The sequence below is a fragment of the Melozone crissalis genome, unplaced genomic scaffold (assembly GCF_028551555.1).
Source record: "Melozone crissalis strain CALT ecotype California unplaced genomic scaffold, PUWL_Pcris_2 ptg000005l_1, whole genome shotgun sequence".
In the NCBI taxonomy this organism is placed as follows: Eukaryota; Metazoa; Chordata; class Aves; order Passeriformes; family Passerellidae; genus Melozone; species Melozone crissalis.
The window spans coordinates 50,557,048-50,574,799 of record NW_026535783.1 but is presented as its reverse complement, the minus strand read 5'-3'; the positions used below and the strand labels follow the sequence as shown (position 1 = coordinate 50,574,799).

Here is a 17,752-nt window from a genome sequence, read left to right as displayed (position 1 = left end):
TTCTTCCCTCCCTGTTTTTATGTTTGCTTGCTTTGTGGTATTCTGATAGAGTTTTTGTATGCTTTACTGTGACTGAGGGTTTTTTTTCCTCCTGACTAGCCATACAGAACCATGAACACATAGAAGAAGTGTACTTGGAGAATAGCTGTGGTCCTCTGTGGAGTTGTTGCCAAAATTCCTTTTTCTTCTGCCATTTTACTTCTATGGTTGTTGATTATTTGTCTGAATAAATCTGGCAGCTGTTTGCTATGTTTAATAGAGCAGAAAGGCTACTCTGAATAAAGCTATTTGAAAATTTGTTTATATGAAGTATTTGTAAATCCATGAAGGTCTCTTGGCATTTCTGTATCGCTTGCTCTGTCTTCCTGAATTCATTCTTTGATGCAGGACTTTGCAGGCTGGCAAATTTACTACAGGTTTAAAAACCTTTCCTATTCCATTTTTTTTCTTATGGATATCAGCTGTATCAGAATATTCTTTGTAACAGAGGTCTCAATTCTACATTTTGCATTCGTATTTATTACAAAGCTTTAGGAACAGGTAGCATATGGGAAGAATTACTTTGTGTTCTTGCTAAATGAAAAATCCAAATTACAATAATAAATGCAGGACAATTTAGAAGTTGGTATATGCTATTCTATTTTGTGTTTAACTTCAATTTGCCTGTATTCTCCAAATGAATCTGATTTATATAACTTGTTTTTCACTTGTCATGCTTTTTCCTTTTTTTTCCTTTTTTTTTCCTTTTTTTCTTATTTTTTTTTTTATTTGGTTGGTTGGTTGGTTGGTTTTGTTTAGTTGGTTTTGAATGTGTTTCAAGTCCTGTATCTGGAGATGGTTTTATTTGTTACCAAAACAGATAGGTAAAAAATACGGAAGTGTTTGAGGAAAATATTAGAAATGCAAGGAGAGAATGAAAATATGTATGGGTTTTAAGGATTTTTACATCTAAATTGCATGTGTAACCTAATATGAATGCTAAAGAGAAAATAGATGGTATTATACTGCTATGTAGAAGACAATTCATTGCTACACATCTTTATTCAATTACACTCTGCTGTTTTACATTGTCTGTTACATTTGTATATGTCCATTTTCTTCCTGATGGCATAAAGAGAGAGGAGCAGACAGGTTATTGAATATTCATGTCTGTGAAGGTTATCTGGTGGTAGCAGCAGAACCTCAAAAGCTGTTTTTGTCCACATGCTGTGCATGATATGCTTAACTTTGCTGCACCATCTCCCCCTTCCTTTCTTCCTGAGCTCAGAATCCTCTGGTGGAGTAGTTCCCTGGAAAAGCAACTGAGTTAGTAGTTGTTGTGATTGACAATTTGGAATGAATGGATTAAAATGGATTAAAATATTAAACATTCTTTACCTTTTTGCTCAAGTATTTTTTCTGATCCTTCAGGACTCAGAATTTTATACCCTGTTTTACATCACATCCCCATGAAAAGTCAAATTGCCATAGCAGGAATTCTGCATGAGTGGAACATTTAGTGTTGGAAGCTCTGTATCCAGATTTCAACTTGTCTGTTGTTTTTGAAATTCAGTAGCAAAACTCTTTCCCTCAGTTCAGAATAGGACTAGTCTTGCTGGCTAGCATACCTTGTTACCCATCACTGTAATTTAATTTAATTTCTTTTATCTTCAATTTAATCTTCTTTTATTATTTAAAATACATACAGTTATTTCATCATATTAGGTGGCTAACCCAGACTAGTTCCCGCTTTGTGCTCAGGCTATTTTCTTGGATTCTTGTGTTTCAGGCGATATTAAATGTGTCATGTGATTGTTATAGCTGAATATTAATCAGAATTTCTATGATGGCATTTTTAAAATAGGCAATTAAAACTACTTTAGGATTTTTTTTTTCTCTCAAGAGACATGTTTTTAAATAATTTTGTCAACTTTTTTTAGAAGTGTATACCTGAATCACATTTAAAAAAAAAACAAGCCAACACCAAAACCCGATCTTGGTTAAGTAAACATATACTTTACCTAATTTTATTAAAATTGTATATATAAAATTTGTTTTCCTAAAAAGCAGGATGCTAATTCTTTAAATGGTTGGACATTTACTATTTTCTGGCCATTGACTACCCCAAGCAATCATATTTGATGCTCCTTAATTAGAGTAGCCTTTTTTATTTCCAGGTTCTTTTCCACCTCAGCAATCGAGACAATACATTTGCTTACCACGCTGCTCTCCTAAGTGTTCTTTTGCATGTAAATTAATCTTGATTCAGTTTACACTGTCATGCTGAGTGGTACAAATTGCCTATAACAATAAAACAGCATGAGTTAAAAATAAAGGGGGGTGAAAAAGCAGATTGAATGTGTGCCTTACTTGATAGGATGTTACTTTGCTTTATGCCAATACATTAGTCGACGATAATGAATCTTCTGTTCTGAAAAGCATGGTTTAGTTGATTTTTTTAATTTTACTTCAATGGAGCAGTACCCTGTCTTTTATAGAACAAGTTAGACAAACCATTAATGACAAGAGTGTTAAGGTTAAATATGAAGCAATGCATTCACTTCTCTGAGTGCTATCCATCTTTCCATTTACAGGAGCTTGACAAAAGTACTGGCTTTGTACAACATTTCCTTTAATTACATGCTGCGGGAAACAGGCTTTTAACATAAACATAGTTGCATTCATTTATTCAGCATTTGCTCTTCAGTAGAGCCTAATGGAGAAGGTTTAAATCCTAAATAAGTACACATATCTCTCAGCAGTGTTATGTCAGTCCCTGTGCTCTGCTTAAAAGCAGTCTTAGTCTGTGTATGTAGTTTGTAAAGCTTTTGCCTAATAGTTAAACAATTTGAAATAGAATGTTCTACTCAAGATAAATCTGATTGTTATAAAAGTTGTATGCCGATGTTTGTTCTCTTTCAAAAATCCTATTATTTACTCATCAGCTGTTCCATTTTTACTTTCATATTTCTTATTCTGTGACAGCAGCACATTCTGGAGCAGTAAAATGCTGGATTTATTTTTTTAATTGTTCTTATTAAGCATCTTGGTACTACTATTTCCTCTGGGTTAGAACTGTATGTGCAGCCCTAAAACATTGGCCTTTTGAGACTTTTACGTTGTTTTCATTGTTAGTGTTCCTTCAGATGCTTCATATTTCTGCCTCAAGTACCGTGCTCCTTTGTTTGCCTGCATTTTCAGCTTCTGAACATACTGTAAAAAGGCACTCACAGTGTTATGTTGTAGTTACTGTTGTGTTTTAATCAACATGAGCATCTAACAAATCATTCTTCTAAACAATGGATATTGATAGAAAAGCGTGAGTTTCGTTAAAATGTCCTTGAATGTCATATCCTTCTGTACTTTTTCTTCATCATATGTTTGGATGTAATCTTTAAATTTCTGTTCCATTTTGTAGTCATATTCAAATAATTTTACTCAAATAGTTCATGTTGATATTTTAGAGAGCTGGATGCTAACTGAATTTACCAGTTTCTAATGTGCTGACTTTCTCTTAAATAACTAAATTGAACCAATTACTACTATCTGAATTCAATGATAATTTTTAGCAGTTGGATATGGAATTATAATTAAATGTATGATTGAAAGATTATAAAGGATCTTTGTGTATGTTCTCACTTAAGCTGCACCTTTCCAAATCAGTCTTACTTAATATTTAATTTCTGCGTTTGCATTCTTCTTTTAAATTAAGCTTTTTATGAGGAAAAAACTGCCTTGGTTTCACAGTTGCATTAGTATCACAGATGTCATTGTTTGGCTATTACTAATTTGTTTCTGATAGAAGGTCGTTGCAAGTAAGACATTAAAGTAAGGTAATTATGTGAGTTCTTATGAAATTGTTTTCTCAATAAATTATCCAACTTTTAATGCCTTGTTTTTTGTTTAGGTGTGTACTATTTTGGTTTAATGCTTAATAAGCGAGCAAATCTTACTGTATTCATAATTAAATACTTAATGTTTCAGGAATGCTGACAGGAATGAATGAGACATCTACTACAATAGCTGTTGCTCCACAGAACTCTACTAGACTTGTAATAATTGAGAGAGTAGTGAAAGCAGCTAACCTGGGTGTAGTTCCTTCTGGTCAAGATAACATACACAGGTAAGACTGTTTGTTATTTAAAGTATGACTATCTTTTAATATTAATTTGTTCATTCAAAATTCATCAACATTTGATAATATTAGAGAAAATTTTATTACCTATACTCTAAGGAAGAAGCTAGCAAATTATACTGAAATATATAATACTAAGCATATAGTAACTTGAGACTAAGTACTCTGCAGCTCATTAATTGAGTGTATATAGAAGTGTCTAGACTTTACTGAACACAGTTAGAGGAAATTGTCTGTCCCTTTTTTTGTTTCAAAGGGAAGAGGTAGCCTTTTAGAGCACAGTACTTTCTAGAAGGTTTTGGGGGATTTTTTAACTTTTGTTTCTATTTCCTATAGTAAGTAGCCTGCTCTAGTTTTATCATCTGTGAGGAGCAACTTGTTTTCCAATATTAGTTTTTTGCTTTCCTACATATATATCTGCAAACAAAAACAATCACCTTCCAAGAAAGTCATTGGCCCTGTCAAATTTCCAGTTTTTACTTGTAGATTAATCCATTTCATCCAAATGTTATGATACAGAATGTGAGTGGAATTAATGCAATTGTTAGTTAATGACAGCTTTTAATGTGATTAACTCAAAATATTTAGTCCTGTGAATCTGTATGGCTTCTCACTTCTGGCAGGAACAAACAGATTAACCTGGTCTTGAAATAAGAAAACGAATACATTTCCCTTACCATCTACTAAAACTGTTCACTAAATTCTGAATTATCTCTAGTCCCCTGAATTTTGCTATTCAGTAAAAGCAAAGTATCTTCCTTTAAAGAAAACAACAATCTTTTGTTTGAAATTTTGCTGACTGAGATGGCTGTTTGAAAGGGTGAGAATTCTGTAGCCTACACAAGATTGATAAGCTGATATTGTTGGATGTAGTCTCTTTTGCATTGCTGGGCAGTTGTAGTGCATTATATTAACATTAACCCAGCTGGATTTTCCTATGTATTTGATACGGTTAATGATAAAATTCTGTTTCACCATAAAAACATGGCACAGCTAGTGCAATTGCACTGAAATGATTGTCACTCTTGACACCTGATCCTCCATGAAAGAGTCCTCATTTGTTGCATCCCTGAGGGATCCGTATAGCCTGTGTTCTCAACATCAATTCAAAGACTAGGTGAGAGTGTCAATCAAGAGAGACTGAAGTGTTTGCTGCTACAGGTGCTCTCCATCTTTACCCTATCTATCACATGAGACTTATCGCATAGGCATGGATTGTTTTGTTGACTGAGTCTCAAAAAGGCTCCCTAAAATAATAGCCTAGCTCCTAGCTCAGCCACACATTTCCTGGTTGTAGATAAGTTTCTACTTTGATGGTGTTTTCTTTTGCTCTTTTGGTTTCTTTTAAGGGAAGTTTTCCACAACAGAGTCTATAACCAACAGTAAATATATTGAAGATGCACTTACTGTTGGGTACACTTCTTCAGAGACAGTGCTTAAAGGCATGTTTGGGGCAAGCTGAAGCATTCAGAGTGCTTCAGAACATCCTGAAATCTTCTTTGATTTCTTAGATTCAAAATACAATGTTTTCAGTCTGCCAGAATAGTTATAGAATAGATTATAGAATAATCCATCAAGCAAAACATACAGTTTATAACAATTTAAGTGGCCTTTGAGAAATGCCCAGCAGTTGATAAGCATTTAGAAAACAGTCCTTTGTTTGCTTCACCGTAAGTAAATGGAGTTCACAGATATTATGTAGTCATAATTCTACCTAGATTTTACTGAGCAGGAACATTACCTAATTGATACTGTGATAAACCTGTTAATCTTTAAAACAGTAATGATTCATCATTAAAGTAATATAGTAAACATGTTTGGATTAAATGAGCTCTGTTATTAGAGGAAACAAAAATCAAATTTTTCTGGCAGAAGTCTCATGGGTACAAGAACTGTGACTTTTATTTAATACACAATTTCAGAATAACAAAATAAACAGTCACCTTTTATCTTGTCTAAACATTTACAGATCAAATAAAAATACATTAAAAGTGAATTTTCTAATTTTTATAAGATTGTCATTTGTCTTGTTTTATTGCAAGTGATATTGCAGAAAAAAAATTACGTCCAAAAACTTTTAGTTCATCATGCTGTTCTGTGAGGACTACTTCAGCTGACTTCTTGGAAGAAGTCTTTTTACACAGAAAAATAAGTACTGTTTTTTAACTGGCATTCTGCATTGTGCAGCATAAATTACATTAACCTATTAGTTGGTCATCCCCAATTTGAGTATTACTGCTTAATGATGGCTAATGCCAAAAAAATTGTATTGCCTGGTAATGCAATATACTCATTCAAAATGAAATTGTACAGTTTAATACAAGTGCAAGAGTATCTAATGGACATGAACAGGTGTGTTTCATGGTTTCTTTCAGTCTAAACGTATTCACATTCATGCTGAAGATGTTGTCATGCTGGTGGAATCCAATTACTGGTCCTTAAATTAATAACCCTATTAGGATTTTATTTTTGCACCAAGTAAAAACATTTAGAGCAAATATAATGAAGATTCAAAAGTAAATACTTGAAATAAATATCAACAGAGTAGCATACAGTCACCAAAGAAAAATGAAATAAGTGAAAACAAATGTCAAATACATCAGCTATATATCTGAGCATATCGTAATGTAGCAACACTTTCTTAAATGCATTTCCTTTCTCTCTTTTCCATGTGGCTACTAAATTTATGTATTTAATTACAGTGTAATAATTTAACTGTTAAATGAATGTAGAACAAATATGCCAGGTGACATAGGTGATTCTGCTTTAAACTGTCTTTTCTGACTGGTTTTTATTTGAAGTGATAGTTGCAAAAATTTTTAACTTGGTAGCCTATAGATACAGACCTAGATATCAGCAGACAAAGGTGTGGGTAAATATTTATTATTTGAAAAATAAATTTGCTGTACTATTTTGCTTTCTTTAGAGTAGTTATGTTATCTTCAGTGGAGTTTATTCAAAGGCTTGGATTACAGGGCCTTGTAGGACAACATGAAATGCATTTGCATGTCCATAATAGGATTTAGCTATTTTATATATTAATCTTTCTTGCTTTTCCTAATAAGTGGAAACATTCTTTCAATTTTAAAAGGCTTCTTCTAGAATAAAGAATGTGAAATACATTTCAAAAGAGAGATTTTCTTTAATTGGAAATGTGTTTTCTTAAATATTAAAACTTCTGAAAGAAGAGTTCTTTTTTTCCGTAAAATATTTTTTCACAAGACTGATTAGCGTAATTGTTGGAATATCCACAGCTCTTTTAATGTTCTAAGAACTGTTACTTGATGTTGATAAAGTGATTTTAAAGAGTCAGCTGAGTCACCAAGTTTTTGTCTTTTGGTTCAGACCACAAGTGAGGGCACCATTTAAATATCTGAAGACAAAGACACTGAAAGAAAAGTATTTGTTCCTGCAGGGAATTAAATCACTCTGAAAAACTACCTTTAGGCAACAAGTACTTTTCAGTTGAAGTATGTCTGCTGTTTGTTGTCAGTGGGGAAAACATATTAGGAATTGTTCTATTTTCAAGGTAAGAGGGTACATAATGGAGGACATTTATTCCCTCAAAGTTGATTCTTCTGTAAAACATCATTTGAGCTCCCAGTCTCTACTTGGGCAGTAACATTCATTGCTTTAGATACAACAACAACAACAGCAAAGAAATCCTGGCTGTTCTATTTCAAAATATGATAAGATGAAGGCATTATTCAAGATTTTCAGTCATATTCTATTTAACTGACACAAGCCTTATTTACCCAGAAATGCCCTTCATGCTAGTGTTACTTTCAACGTGTTGCTTATTCTTCTCAGATGAATATTCTAAAAGTTCCTCAGGTCTCTTCCTCCTTTATTCATTTTCATCTCCTACAAGTATAGATAGTCATGATCTGCTTCACTTTGATTATAACAAAAGATAACAGATGGTGATAGAATGAAAAGACTAGTTGCAGACTTGAATCTTATAAAGACTTGAATGCTCTCATAATCCTCTAGAAATTGTCAAAATATTGTCTACTATTACATAAGACCCTGTGCATGAAGGAGAGATGTTTCAGGCTAAATTGGCTTAGGAAAAAAGTAATGGAAATACACAGAGAAGGTGTTTTTTCATGCTACCAACAAAAATATGGTGCAAAGCTTTTAAAGTGTTGGCAGCAGCATATGGCAGAAAAATCTGTTCAAAGCAAAGATCACAAGCTGGATTTTCTTCTTCACTCTAATTTTGTTTTATACTTGTGTGCTTCTATTGACGTCAGAGTATAATGTGCAATCAGGCCATCTTCAACTACCTACCTCTCTACCTTCTACTTCCCAAAGCATTTCCTAAATGGGATGCATCATACTACAGAATATTACTCATTTCAATGACTGTGGCTCTAAAAGTGGTGCAAGGTAGATCATCTTTTCCACTGTTTTCATTCTTGAAGACTACTTGTGCAGTGCCCTATCAGTCAGTGAGATAAAACTCTGAAGCTAGTAGGGTGGATAATGAAGAATGAGGTTTAGTCGACCTTACCTTACTTAATGGTCCATTGCACTAGTTTGTTGCTGCTGTTGTATTCTGGAAGGAATCCTCACTTGCAAGCAGGAAGTAGCAGTATTAGAAAGTGAGCATGGTGTCATATACATATCTTTGTTCTGCAGTTCGTCAGGATGGCTGTAACCATTGTCTTGCCCTCTGAGACACAACAGCATTAATTTCAGTCCTCAAATTTCACATGATCAATTCTATAATTTCAACAACCCCATATGGGACAATCTGAGGGTTTGGAGAAAATCAAATCTCTTTCAACAACGAAGCTCTAAAGTGTTCAGAACAGCCATTTCACATTTTAAGATAGGGATTTTAATGTCTTTCTCCATTACAGTCACAAAATGTGGCGATACTAACAGCCATCTCTTCTTCCTAGACATGACCAGGACTTGCAGAGGGAGGATTCTCATCTCTTAGTGGTGTCATAGTAGACACCTGAATTAGCAGCAAGCAAGCTAAGTTTTAAACAAAGAAGCATGAAACAGCAGTTCTGCTCATTGCTGGGGCAGGTCTAACCTAGCTCAAGCACTGCAATGCGTGCAGTGACTGTGCAGTTCTGAAACCTACATTTTTAAGGACACTTTACTGAACCATTTAGATATGGTAGTTTCTTCAGAGCTTGCTGTAGAGAGTATGACATTGCTTAGTGTACCCTTCACTATCTGATTCCTTGAATAAGCAATTATTGAACAAGATGTAAAGTACTATCCACCTGTCTTGTGGAGGCTTGTGTTGCTACCCTTTAGCAAAATCAGAAACATACTGTGTAAATCATTTATTATGACAGTAGACACACTGCAATTGGTGAGAATTCATACTCTGAATAATATGAAAACAACAATACCAAATGTAGAAACTTGCATAAAATGTTCAAAATCCAGAAAATACGGAAATCCAAACTGTGTTTCACTAGCTTTTATTTCTCACCCCATGCATCAGCTTGACAGTCTGGTTATATTCACCCCTTTTTATCATTTTGCAACCTGTCATGTCCCATTTATACTATATTGGCAGACTGATTCTCAAAGGAAAGAGGGTTTTGTTTACAGACAATTTTGATTATCAGAGAATGTCGTGGTTAGTAATCAGTTATCCTCCCCACATCTTTTTAATCCAGCAACACTTAATGTGGGGAGAAAAGGTATGCCATGGTATGTTTGTGTAGGTACATTTGTACTGAACCAAACTCCATCTAATGGGGTCCACCTGAAAAATTTTTCTGTGCATGTCATCTTCCAGTTTGCACTAAATTTGGAAGAATTCTAAGGCAGAAAGTTAGTAATCAGATCCCATCACCTTAACATAACAACCTAACAACTGCATCTACTTCCAGCATGTCTGCTGGAAACAAAAATACACATCTATTGAGGATAAACACCATGTATAAATTTCTGAGAAATATAAATTCTTTATAGTTATTCACTTGAAACAGAGTATATGTTGTCAGTAGCTGATTAACAGGTCTATAAATCCACAAAGACTTTTTTAAAGGCCTTTTCTGTTCTGTGTGCAGGCACGCCTGTTCTAAGGTTTTTTACTAAGCAGTTAGCCTGTTGGAGAGCTGCAAGGAAGTGAAACCAACCTTTGCTCCTGCAAAATACCTCCTTTGATGCAGTTACCTAAGACTGTTTTGCTTCTCTAGTTCCTTAGCTGTGGGGCTCAGTCTTCCTGTTCTACTCTTCTAGAAAGCTTCAGTGGGTAGCTGTGTAAATAAACTTGTAAGAGGCATGCAACTTTGATTTTACTTCCTAATCTCTCAAGTATGAATTAATTAGAGAGCTAAATAACCTAGGCAAAACAGCTTTTGTGGTAGTCTTTACCTGTAGTAGACAGAATTTTAAATGGAATAGTAGTATATCCATGTCCACCATTATTTCACCTTTTATTTTAAGCAGGACTTTTAAACTCTTAATGTTTTCTTGCTTTATGATGGAAGTAATTCCAGCTTTTTGTTTTGGGAGGTTTGGGTTTGTTTTCTTTATTAAAAAAAAAAAAAAAGAAAAAAAAAGCCCAGCTAGGCTAACCATTTTTATTTTTTTAAACAGGCAGGACTAGAAGTCTTTCTGCTTATTAACTATTCTTAGGTTAATTTTTTTTTTATTACTAGAGGAAAACAAAACTGAATTTTATAAGTATGAAAGTACTCATTCTGTAATTCCTCATATTACTCTTCCTATTACCATTATTCCTTAATAAAGTCTAATCAAATCCTTAATCAAATCCTAATGTTCCAAAACCTTGAAATTTTCTCTCTTCTAACAAAAGGGCCCTGAGTATACTAATACTATTTTCTTGTGTAATATCATATCAAGATTTTAAATAACTGGTGTAAAATACTTGATCAAGAGAATGCCTTCGCACAGAATCATTTTAATGCCCTGAACACATAGATATATTATTGTATTAAGGAGCTTATATGCAAATTGCAAGATTTTTCAATAACTTTAGGAAATTAAATTTGGTCTTAACATCAAAAGTATATGAGTGAGTCATTTTAGATACGCTCTTGATCAAAACAGATTGTTCTAGCCTGGCTTATTTGCTCTCCACTAGAGGACAGCACTGCTTTTGTATCTGAATGGTATAAAGTGATAAATATGTGCAGCATTTTCTTTGAAAAACAAACAGGAGCCCTTTGAGCCAGTTATTTAAACAGAAAATGCTTAACACTTTAGGAACTAACTGAGCAGAAGACTGTCTTTGATTGTAAAGATCTCTGAGTATTTAATATTTAATATTTTAATATCATTCTATAAAATAATCTACTTTCTTGAAATTAAATAATTTTCCTGCAAATTAAAATTTATAGCCTGTTTTAAAAATAGACTGAGTATAATTCTCAAGCATGTATCATATTAAATGTCCAATTCTATAGGGAAAAAAAAAGAAAGAGTGAAGTATATGAAAAAAAAAATAGATCGAGTATTGGAATTAGAATTTTCAAGGTGGGAGGACCAAATACTTCGATTCAAGCTCTTAGCTCATTGAAGTTTAAGGGAGGAGATACAAATACACACATATAAAAATGCTGATATTTTTAAACTAATGATAAATTTGGAAGACGATAAAAAGTTCATACAGCATCTCTTTGAACATGTGGAGTAGTGCTATGTATTGGACAGTAAGTTCAGACTACCCACTTGCATTTCTGCATTTTTGTTAGAGGTACAGTGCAGCTGCTTACTGGAAACTGAGGACAGACTTAAAATCTATTTTGGCAATGCAAATAAACATGGTAAAAATATGTACATTTGAGTGCAGTTTATTTTACAATTTTGTTATTTTCTACCCCCTGAAAAAATACATAATTTTGGAAAATAATTAAATTATTTTAATGAATTAGGTATTTTGAACAATTTGTTCAGAGATAGTGTTAAAATTGCATTAAATATGCAGGGAAAAAGAAAGTCACATTATCATAATATGATTTTTAAGGTAAATAGCAATCAAATTTTATTAGTAGTAGCCAATGTTAAAATCACCAGATTAAGTTCCTTCTTTTTGTGGGTATGTTTGTGTTTACAGTTTTAGTATTAAGCTCTCTCTATCCCCAGATCAGAACTAATACAAATACTTCCTTTTCACCTTCTAAGACTTACTCAGAGAATGAATACAAGTAATTTTTTTTAATGCAAATAAATACAAGTAGCCGATTTTTAGATGAGTTGCTATTTATAAGGTGAAATCTTTACATAGCAGAGCAATACAAAGATTCAGAGTACTGAATGCTGGAAGTTGACATGCTGGAAGCTCCTTTGTAGTTATTCATTCTTATATTTACAAATGGAAGACTAATTCACAGCAGTATTTTTTTCCCCTTTGAATATATTCATTGCATAACTTGATTACACATTTGTCAGCTTTGGACTAATTATTTTTCTACAGCTAGGGCAGGGCATTGCATCTTCTGATTGTCTTCCTTACTAATAGGATTCTGTCTGCTTCAGCAGGCAGTAATTGAAGGCTTCATGTACAAGATTTAAAGAAAGGGCGGAGGGAAAAAAGTTTTAACCTCCATGGGCCATTGTCACCCTTTGTGGTAAGCAGTAGAACAGAAAAATAAGAAAATTTAGCTTGAATAAAAAAGTCAAAGAGGAAGAAAAGCACTGGACAGGAGAGAGTGTGTTTTAATGCTGTTGAATTATGTGTAACGAACCCGGCTCTGCTGTAAATATCCTGATTTGCACTTACTCATAATCTGATAGTGAGTGTTCAGGTGTAAATTTACTTTCTCAAATGTTGAATTTTAACGAGCAGGTTTTAAGTGAGTTAGTCTGCTGCTGTATATTCACTGCCACTGAAATTTTCAGAACCTTTCCTGCAAAAAATGCATCTCCTTACAGTAGCTATATTTTGTCTACAAAAAAAGAAAAAATTACTCCCGTCTGTATTCAGACTAGTCATCATTGCAAAGTCAGTGTTTGGCAAACGCTGTCACATTTTAGTATCTGACACTCTGTGTTTTCTCTTTATATCAACTATATATCAAATTTTTCTCTATGGTTATCATGAACAAATTTTATTTTCATTGGAAGTCACAGAGACTGTATGCTTTATTTTTAACTCCTGAAAGACCGAGTTATTTTCTAAAAATATATAGTACTTTATTGGTGCTGAATTTGTTTCTTAATGTATATTTCCTTATCTACTGATAGGTACTATATTTATATAAAAATAATGTATTAACTCCTTCTCTTTTTTGCATGTCACATATGCTCAGAATATTTAACATTCTTTCTAAAAAAATAAATTGTAAATGTTCAGAATATGCAAATATTTCTCATGGTTTTTTTGTTCCAATCTGTCTTGATTTTTTTAAATGGGAAAAATATTAACAGCTACAAATGTTCCTGAATATTTTAATGATGTAAAATCAGATTTAGAATCAATATTATCGCAGAATTAAATACTGCATCATAGCAGAAACAGCCATCTTGAAGCTGTTAGTAAATATTTGGATTTGTTTTCCAGATGCATTCTCATTTGCTTTGGTTTTTGGGGGTTTTTTTGTTGTTTGTTTGGGATTTTTTTATATTTACAGATGGATCCTTTGTTGCAACAGAACCATGCTCATAATACATGTCTTATGTTTAGAGTTGTCCACAGGACAAATTCATTCTTTTGGACCTACAATCAATCAATGTACATCCTAGATTTAAATGTATCCCAGTGCAGTTTTCAAGGCTTCTTAAAGCCAAATTTCATGTTGGTTTATTGTCTTTTTTGGTTTCGTTCGGGGATTTTTGTTTGTTTTTAATTCAAATTCTAACCTACAAAGTGAAAAATTATTACTGACCTCATGGAGAAAATGAAAGTTTCTCACTAAGTGTGAACATATGTTATTAGTGATTAATTTTTTGCTGCTGGGAGATTTTTTTCATGCCTTTCTAGGCTTCCCTAGGTGTTTAGTTGAGAACAACACACCTTATGGAAAATTCTTGAGGGTTTATGGTAAGAGTTAGTATATAAATGCAGTAGCATTTAGTTGAAAAAACAGCTATTAACTAAATTCTTCAATTACAGTGTATTTAAAACATCTAAATAACTGACAAACCAGTTTTACTGCCAGTGCCAACTGCTCCATCCTGTTATAACTGTATTCAGTTTTACAGATTATACAAGTGTATTTGTAACTCTCCTTAGAAACTAGATTATATTCCCTATTCTAGGGAGCAAATTTTGGTTTCCAAAGTTCAAAAGCAGCAGTAAACCCACTGAGTGGTTCTCTTCTATATGTGCATTTTTAATGGTGAAATACGTCTTCCTGTTGCGGTCCAATTCTTCCTTCACCGAGCAATTCCAGGCGCCATATCGGTGACCATGGATAGAAGCTGATTAGCTGCTGCTAGTTATGCGTATTAACGCTTTGTGTAAAATTACCTGAGTATCAGGCCCTTTGCATCTTGCAAACCACATGCAAACTCACATTTTATCGATTGTATGTGGTTTGTTCAGGGCTATGGAAAAGTACTATTGATCCCCTAAGTGATTTTGCAAATTCACATGTAAAAATATCAGCACAAAACTCATCTCTCATGCTTTGGACCACCTTGGCTTTGCCAGAACGCTGACTTTGTATCACTTTCAGCTTTTGATAAAAGAGGGTAAAATCAAGCCTCGGGGCTATGAAGCACAGCAGGAGTGCCAACTAGCAACCTATTTATGTGCATACTCAGAGATAATCTGCTTCTGTGTTGTCCCAAGGCACAACTGTTAAGTAAATAAAGTGACTAATAAGACTATTGTTTCTATAATTATCCCCTGTGGAAGTCAACAAGAGAAATAGTCATCTTCTATCTTGCAGCATAAATAGATGAAATCATTGATATAACTAGCTAAGTAGGTAATTTTTGTACTAGTAATATTGTTTTATAACCTTCTATTAAAAAGAGAGGTCTTTGAATGTATCTGTAATCCAGACAAAAGAAATAGATTGACCTGTGATGGGTGACATTAGAAAAGTGCCCCATGTTTCCTTAATTAGTATAATGTGTTATGAGATTTTGATATGCTTAGTTTAAAAAGAAAAAAAAAAGACAGAAATTACTTCTCGTTTAAAAAGAATCTGCTTCCTGCTTAAGTGGCTAATATTTTAATTAAGTCTGGAGTGAAGTTTTTTGAGTATCTCCTGATAAACTCCCTCCTTTATGTAGATGGTAATTAAACAGATCCCCAAGGGCTTGGGTAGGCGCTTTGCAAGGCCCATGCTGATTGTCAGACAGGCGACACTGACCAGTTGGTTTGCTCTTGAATAGCCCATAGCGTGCTGTCAGCGCAGCAGTTTGATTTTTCTGTATTGTGAGCTGTTGTCAGGGCTAACTGGGTCCTATTGTGACTGAAGATGTTGCGCAAATTGAGGCAGATGGCTCTGATTCAGACACGTGTCATTCAGAAAGAGGAGGGGAGATTGGCCCTGCAAAGTGGGGTCAGACGGGGTCACAGACCTGCTCTACACTTGTTAGTGTTTTCAAAAGCCCATGTGCAGAAACTTTGTTGTTGAGAAGTAACCAAGAAGGGGGGAGAGCATGTTGTGCTCCTTGTGGAAGATGGAAAGATGGACGCTGTTGCCATCCTTGCTTCCTGTCTCTTGGGCCTGGCTCTGCACACAGAATGAATTAACAGGATTGACAGAAGTTCATTGTGCCTAAAATGGCTTTTCAGTCAATTGTGGTGCTTAAAAGGCTAGTTTTGCTTTTAATTCCATGTAATTAGTGGGTTCTTCATGTCTTGGAATTTAGTAATGGTGCATTAGTCCTAACTTTTGTCTGTCTGATTGGTTAGTAGTTTTTTATTTCCTTTGTAGGATTTTTAATAATTATAAAATGTTTAAAAATATTGGCCACATTTTTATGGTTCTGGAGATAAATTCACAGAATAACTCTGTCTTGCTGCTACTGTCATTTCAAAGTGATTGTTTCATGTTTATAATTTTGACTGGTTTTAGTTTTAATTAATTTCTGGGATTACAGCAGGAGACATATTTTAGTAAGTACAATAGTTTGGCTTTTTATATATGTTCTACTACATTTAACATAGTTGTATTGTCTTTGGGGCACCAACTAATGAAAGCCCTTTGAAAATTCTATACAGCTGTAGTCAGGTTGTCAGTGTGTATGAATATGGTAGATAAACTGAAGAATCAATATTTACATTAAAAATTATTTAAATAAGATTTCATTTGTACTCCTAAATACAAAATTTTGCATGATACTTTTTTGCCCTTATAAAATGCAAAAATATTTACATAAATTATGTTTGAGGAATTTATGGGAGGTTTTATGGTTTATCCCCTGAAATGCATTTCTGAATTTAGAAGTATTATATTATATTTGAGCTAATTTAACTCTTGCAGAAAGAAACATTAGCAGTCTTTGACCTTAAGATCCTCAGTGATTTTTCTCTTTTCTTTTTTTTTTCCTTTTCCCTCCAGGTTTGCAGCTAAGACTGTGCACAGTGGGTCACTGATGCTAGTCACAGTGGAGCTGAAGGAGAGCTCTACAGCACAGCTCATCATAAACACTGAGAAAACTGTGATTGGTTCTGTTCTGCTGCGGGAGCTGAAGCCTGTCCTGTCCCAGGGGTAACCTGCTTACATCTGGACTTCAGAATCTGGCACACAACAAAAGTGCCTGGCATCCACTACTGCTGCCTTTCATTTATAATAATAGCCCTTCCATCTGGCAGTGGGGAAAGAATACACTCTTGACATTCTTGTCTTCTGCTTTAGAATGCTAGTGCGTATCTATCATGTATGCAAGTCCTTTCCTTTTTTTCTGCTTGCTAACCAAAGAACATATATTTTACTGTCAGTTATCTACGCTTTTAAATGTATTTCCCATTTGTTCTACCCTAGTCCTTCCCTCTCTCTTCCCTTCCCCCACTACCTTCCTTCCCCATCAGCTTCCACTCCCCGCCATAGTGGACAAGTACTAGGTAATAAAGTTCAATGGAAATCACACTGCTTGAAAACTGAGTTCAAATGGCAGGTGGGTTCGAGCAACACACACAATGAGTATGTGGTTCAGAGAGAATTTTGGCGTGTGAAAAAACAGTAAAAACAGCAAAATGGTTTTCTAGAAATGCTTGTTAACTTGAACTCTACTGAGAACACTGTTCCTACCTACTGTCATTTTCTCAAATATTTTGTTAAGATGCTAATAAAGTAGTGCCTATGCACAGAGGCTCCCTCTTTCTTGTTTTGGTAAAAAATTGTTAACAGACATGCTGGTATTGTATATACCTGGTTACCTGAAGTAAATACAAACAAGGTGGACCCTGTACACATACAGCAAATTGTTCTTGCAAAAGCCAGTGTTTGTACTCCTATGAAATTGTCTGCTATGCAGTTACACTTTTGTTAATAAACAAAGCCAACAGCTGCCTATTTTCAAATTGGCCTGCTCATAAAATACTGATTGAATTGTTCAAATGTGTATTAAATGAAATACTGATTGTTAGACTGTTGTCGCAAATACTGGCATCTAGCTTTATGAATAGTTCAGCTTTATTTCAAATTTCTTTTTTAAACTAGACTAAAACATTTCCCAACTTTGTATAAACCAGGGCTTGAGACAAAGAGAAATTCATAGCCATATCAACTGAAC

The 17,752-nt window shown here is 34.1% G+C and overlaps 1 protein-coding gene across 4 annotated transcripts in view; it reads left to right on the top strand.

The window, feature by feature from the left end:
- AP3B1 (adaptor related protein complex 3 subunit beta 1) overlaps positions 1 to 17,203 on the top strand; it is a 153,160-nt gene extending 135,957 nt beyond the window's left edge. For 3 of the 4 annotated variants that reach the window (XM_054285619.1, XM_054285609.1, XM_054285629.1), the window contains exons 26-27: positions 3,964 to 4,102; positions 16,579 to 17,203. In XM_054285619.1, the coding sequence (XP_054141594.1) occupies positions 3,964 to 4,102; positions 16,579 to 16,732 (293 nt within the window). In that variant the 3' untranslated portion in view covers positions 16,733 to 17,203. Of the gene's footprint in view, positions 1 to 3,963; positions 4,103 to 16,578 lie in introns of those variants that run through there. The other variant, XM_054285638.1, reaches the window with a different exon arrangement.
- The last annotated feature ends 549 nt before the right edge of the window (positions 17,204 to 17,752 follow it).